Source organism: Oculina patagonica, chromosome 1, assembly GCF_052425735.1.
Source record: "Oculina patagonica isolate OP01 chromosome 1, crgOcupat, whole genome shotgun sequence".
NCBI lineage: Eukaryota > Metazoa > Cnidaria > Anthozoa > Scleractinia > Oculinidae > Oculina > Oculina patagonica.
The window spans coordinates 41,121,844-41,127,967 of NC_135758.1; the positions used below are offsets into that span (position 1 = coordinate 41,121,844).

General features: G+C 37.9%; 1 protein-coding gene across 1 annotated transcript in view; it reads left to right on the forward strand.

Annotated features, from left to right (window-relative positions):
* The first annotated feature begins 5,093 nt into the window (after positions 1–5,093).
* LOC144647083 (uncharacterized) overlaps positions 5,094–6,124 on the forward strand; it is a 6,365-nt gene continuing 5,334 nt past the window's right edge. Inside the window, exon 1 of the mRNA XM_078506830.1 lies at positions 5,094–5,110. Coding sequence (XP_078362956.1) covers positions 5,094–5,110 — 17 coding nt within the window. The remainder of the gene's footprint in view (positions 5,111–6,124) is intronic.

The window sequence follows — 6,124 nt, forward strand, 5'->3', positions numbered from 1 at the left end:
CCGACAAAGGAAAACGATTTGCTTTGAATTGCCGACATACTATACTATAAAACACCGACATGGGATTCTCCCCCCCCCCCCCCCCCCCCCTTGCAGGGCCTCTACAATGCAACCTCTGCAACACGTAGGATCGATGGGGAAAATGCCCAGAGAGGGGTTTCCCAATAGTGGACTGTACGGAGAGGAACCGCCGGAAGGGGTAGGGATAATTTTTAACGAGTTGGAGTTTCAGAATATCTAGTATGTGAAAAGGGTACCCATTTTCCATAGCAAATGAACGGCACGCAATGCATGCAGAAGCGATGCCGTTTCACAAGGGAGTCCAATAATTTTGAAGAAATTTGTCAAAAAGTAGCTGACAACTTGTGTGTTAAATGACTGTCATCCAACTGCGGAGTGCAATGTCAGGGGCGGATCCAGGGGGGGGGGGGGAGGTGGATTGGGTGGCAAGCCACCTCCCTTGATCCACCAGAAAAATAAAAATAAACACATTAAAATAGAAAATAAGGACAATCGTGACACTGGGTAAAGGGAAAAAGGTGTTAATATTTTTAGCTAAAGTAAATTTGACATATTTGTTAACATCCACCTTCCTTAGCCAGGCGGCCGTTCAAAGTAAAGGACGGCCACTTTTCCGAAACAGGAGATTTTCGACAGCCTGTTTTACGAACTTCTGTGCTTAATGTAACAAAACGTGGTATAATTTTAAAAAATTACATTCCTTTAAGCTTTCAAGAGTTGTTTTAGCCTTACTGGCATGATTTTCTTCTCCATATTTATCTTAGCGAGTTTCTTACCGTTTTCTTCGCATCGAAGCGATTTCGATTCTCAAGCAAAGGCGCTATTCTAAAAACATTGACTTACCAAAATGTCCCCATGCCACTTTGACAAGAGCTAAAATTTTCCTCGCACGTGGGTGAGCAAAACAACGCATTCCTTCGTGAAAGTTCGTGGCTTTTCAACTTCAAATTTCAATCACTATTCATAAGAACTAGAGTTTACGTCCCAAATATAATTCAATGTAACTTGAGGAAATAATAGGTTTGCTAAATTATCAAGGAAAAACAGCGGTTTAATTGCTTAATTGAAAGATGTTTAAAGCTGCTCAAAATCGCGGAAATCACGTCTAAGAGGCTTCAAATTCTTAACATTTTCTGAGGGGGCATGCCCCCAGACCCCCCTAGGGGGAACGAGCCTACGGCCCCATGAAATATGGGTCTCAGGCCCGAACTAATTTGGACTCCCACTTTTAAAATCCTGTTTAAAAGCCTGATACCCCCTACCCCCACCGCCATAAAAAACCTAGGGCTTAAACAAGATAGTAAACAAAAATATTGGAAAACAGCCACCCCACTTGGAAAAATCCTGGATCCGCCCCTGAATGTTCCGTACAATATAGGGAGTTTGGTAAAAGAATGGCAAACAGTGTGGGAACAGGTGGTGGTGGGGGTGAGAGAAACACTAACACCTAACATTTTTTTGACATAAGAAGCAGTGTAAGTGATTGCACAAATTAGCATGGTGAGGATCTGTTGAAATTCAAATTAATGTGATACGGCAGTGATAAGTCAAAAAGATGCAAATAATACATTTTCTTCATAGATTTGCTGCAATTGAACAAAAGTAATATTTTTATTTTATTTTGTTAGCTTTCGGTCGTTGTTGTCCAACAAAAGTTGCGTTATATTGTTAGTCAGGTCGGCTAGCGTAATAATCGTTACCGGCGTGATATGATAAAAGCACCAATTTTTGCATGCGGACTCTTTTCTATACCTTATTTAAGTTTATCCGTGACTCCATCCAAATTGTTTTATTTTTTTCGAAATTTAAACAAGAACGTTTTAAGCTCATTTGCATAAATTCATAAAAGCTGTTCCACAATGTCGTTTCGTAAGCGATCGATTAGATTTCGTGATAAAAACGTCAACTTTTTGCATACAGTCAATTGCAGGGGGTGTCCGTCACTATTTTGCGCAGGCATTAATCAGTGTACCCGATATTTATTACCCATAAGGCAAATTGAGGAGAAAATCACACGATTTCCAGGTTCCCTAACCCTAATAACCCACGCAGTCATTTTTTTACTGACAAAAGAAAAAATGCGGTTCGATTGGGTTGCTAGCCACCCCCTTGATCCAAAAAATAACATAAAAACATGAAAAATATACGTAGAATAAATCTCGATGTTAAAGATGTAGAAATCGTTGAAATGTTCCGCTAAAATGAAGTCTAGTGAAGTGATAGTTTGCTCTGAGCATCAGTACAAGTGTCCGAGATTGAAGCCTAGTAGAACGCCCGTCTTCTGCGTTGATGCAACTGTTCATTGTCCGTCAGTGGCACCTTCTCCATTAACGAAAAATTTCAATCCTAGTTTGGTTAAGAGACTTCGACGAACTATCTTTGTCATAGACCATGATAACTATTCGTTTAATTTTTCGAAAGTGCTCACAGTCTGCATCAGGGGACTCAAATGGATGGGAGGCTCAATAGGCAAGTGTTTCTGTTACTTCTTTAAATGTAAGCCAAGCCTGGCCTTTCCTCTAAAACATGATATGGTGTTACAACCAGACATAGCGTGGAACATTGGCAGAAAGCTTTCTAGGTACAGATAGAGGGATCGTAACTGGTGGTATACTTCTACCTGGTTGGTTCTCAGTTGGAAACTAGAGGAGGCTGATGCCGGTAACATGAAACGAGCTTTTTGAAGTCGTTGACGCCGGATCATGGTCAAGGTTGTCTAAAGCAACAACAGTGAGCAGACCTTTACACAGGCAGGCAGAGGATACAGCTCCATCTTCGTCAAAGTACTAGCACATGGCTTCTGCTGTCCACTCTTTAAGCTGTATATCCCTGTCATAGGAAATAAAAAATTCACAGCTGGTTTAAATGCTGGATGATCCGCTTGCATCTCGTCAATCCATGTATGTTCAAGTCAATGTAGACAGTGTGAAAGGCGGCTCACGCTCCAATGAATGCCTTGTTTAGGATTCCTTTAAATTTTTCTTAGTATTGCAGACAATAGGCTGGCCAACAGAAAGGCATGCTTGGGACTCGTGCTTATCTTGGTTTTTTTAAACCGACTCCATTGAAAATTTAATAAGGAAATTAACGTTTTAAGGCTAGATGGTAACGAAGCTTCTTGACTATTTTCTTGAAACGATCCATCAAATTTAGATGCCTCGTGGCTTAAAATGTCTCTTCTTAATATTGAAGCTGCCTTGAACAAAATTTGTGCGACTTCTGTGTAATCTCGTTTCTTCAAGGCTTCTTTAAGCATGTTCCGCATTCCTCGGCGACCACAAATTACAAGCGCATAATTACCATAATAAACATTTTGGAGTACTGCATTTAAAAATTGAAATTTTAGCAAAAAACTTCAAAAATGTCTTCAATTTTTATATATTTTTGCAACATTTAAGCATAAAACTGCAAATTACTGTACTTACTGGGTAGAGAAATATTTTCTTCTGTCCCACTTACATTGCATCAATCCACAATGGCGTGGTAGCGGTGCTACGGTGGTGGTCAAAATGTTTGGTAAATTTTGCAGACTACAATTGAAAATTCAGGTGGAACCACGGATAAAATTATTTAATAGTTTGAAAAGAATCATTTTGCAAAGTTTGATGCTTTTATCGACCGTGTAACGATTTCTCCAAAAATTTGCGCTAAGCAACCTGACTATGTAGCGTGGCATCCGATGAACGATATACTTTACACGCCAACAAAATCAAACCGGCTCTTTGTATTAATAGAATTTAGAAATTCTGTTTACTAAATCCAATTTAGAACTCATCAAATATAATTTGTCTCTTTTGTTTATACCTTGTATTGTTCCTTTCTTACTTTCTGGGAGTATTTTGCTTTTGTGTTCTACGCAGCGATTTCTTGTTGAGTTAAGCTTCATTTCTATTCACTCTCATTGCGATCGATCGCGCGCAACAGACAACAGTACAGATCCCGTCCATCGCCTCATAGCATTAAGCAATGACTCCATCGCTTTAAAATTGAGTCCCCCCCCCCCCCCCCCCAATCCCACTCCTGGGGTAAAATGATTCGCTGTTTTGAATATTTAAGACTAATATCACTTTTCATTTATTACATGTACAACACTCATTACAATATGTCAGGGTTTAGACACTTGCCATACATGTATATCAATATTATTTACATGTATCTGTATAGAGCAGTTTTCAATTGAGTGTCATAAAACCAAAACCAAAGTAATTACTCTGGCCAATCACAAAGGACACAGACAATCCAGTGAACCAATCAAAACTCGAAGCAAATACATGTAGCTGTCAACGAATCGCGGGAAAACGTGCGCGAGCGAGTCACGATTGGTTTTGGTTTTACTCCTGATTGGCCGAGAAAGTGGCGCGAAATTTTTAAACCAATCACTAAGCGTAGTGAACGCAAAACCAAAGCAAACGCAAATTACTTTCGACACTCAAGTGAAAACCGCTCTAATACATTAAAGTAAATAAATATGTAAAAGGGTTATTAATAGCTTCACAGTGAATAAGCTTTATGCATGATAACGTCATATGATCAAAATTCACCACCAAGCCTCGTTTATTCTTAAACCTCTCCCACCTTCATGCAGTTTCCATGTGGGTATTCTTTTCAATTTTGCTGCTTTGGGAATTAATTCAAGTTTGCACTTTGTGGTGAAACTAGTCATTCTCACAAAAACATTTTTTTTTTTTTTGTATTTTATTTTATTTTATTTTTTTAGAAATTACAATGACAATAATACATACAAGAACCTAATGACAATGCTACAGACACAAACGAATTACAATATTAAACAAGCCTTGCACAACGTGACTTAAACTTAGTACAAATTGAAAGGACCAAATAAAACAAAAACAAAAAAAAAAAACAAAAACAAAAACAAAAACAAACAAACTGCCTCCGACAGCGGGTACAGATACAGGTAATTTTTGGTTAATTTACTACAATAAGAATAAGAAAAAGAAAGGGTGACAATTAAAAAGGATTTAATTAGACATTAAACCTAAGGTGATAATAGAGGGAGCAGAGGCTCCCACTTCGTATAATGGTAATTTAGATTATTGTTCTCTCTCGCAATGAAACGTTCCAGTTTGTAAGTATTCTTAACACGTTCTAATAAAAGTCTTGGTGATAAAAATTTGTCATTTAATTTGAAAAGATACAGGAGATATTTGCCTTCAAGAATGATATAGTTCATCAAAGAACTGTGAGTTTCTTTATTACTTATTCCAAATAAAACATCTGTGATCTCGAAGTCCTTAGAGACTTTTAATTGGTCTCTAAACAAGTTCACAACTTCATTCCAGAACATCCTAACTCGTGGACAGTAGAAGAAGAAGTGTTCTATCGTTTCTATGTCCGCTTTACATAGGTAACATAATGGGGAGTCGACTATTTTGAATTTATGAAGCGACTTGTTTGTGTAGAGAATCCTATTTAATATTTTGTACTGAAATTCGCGTAGTTTTGTACTCAAGGTTACTTGGAATGGTAAAAGGAATATGTCTTTCCAGTTTAATTGAAAAGACTCGGTATTACAAAGATCTTCGTATTTCTTTATGGCAGCGGGCGCACGTACAATTTTAGAGATCAGGCTGCTATACAAAGATTTTGATTGCAATTTTTCTACTTCGTTTTCTTCGTTGTTAATTTTGATATGAAAAGTGGAGAGATTTAGTGGATGTGTGTGAATAGGTATAAGACCTCTGTTTGTGTATAAAGTATTTCGCCAATGTAATGGAAGAGCCTTGTATATACTGAACAGTAAGAAAGTGTCTATGGGTGAAAGAGCCGATCGCAAAGGTTCTTTTTTAAACACAAGCTCCCCCGCACAGTCGTAGAGCTCGCCAACTTTATATAAACCATGTTCACGTATTTTGGCGCTGAAGACAGATTTACCTTCAATACAGATGTACTTGTTGTTCCATATTACTTCATTAGAAATTTCTTCCAGTGTAGAGGGATCTGTTTTATTCATAGAGGACCATAGGATTAGACATTCCTTATAGAAGATCGGAGTAACTACCGATAGCCTTTCAAAGTCAAAATTGCAATGAAATAGGAATTTGCCTCCCACCCTTTTAAGATACGTATCTAAAAAAAATTT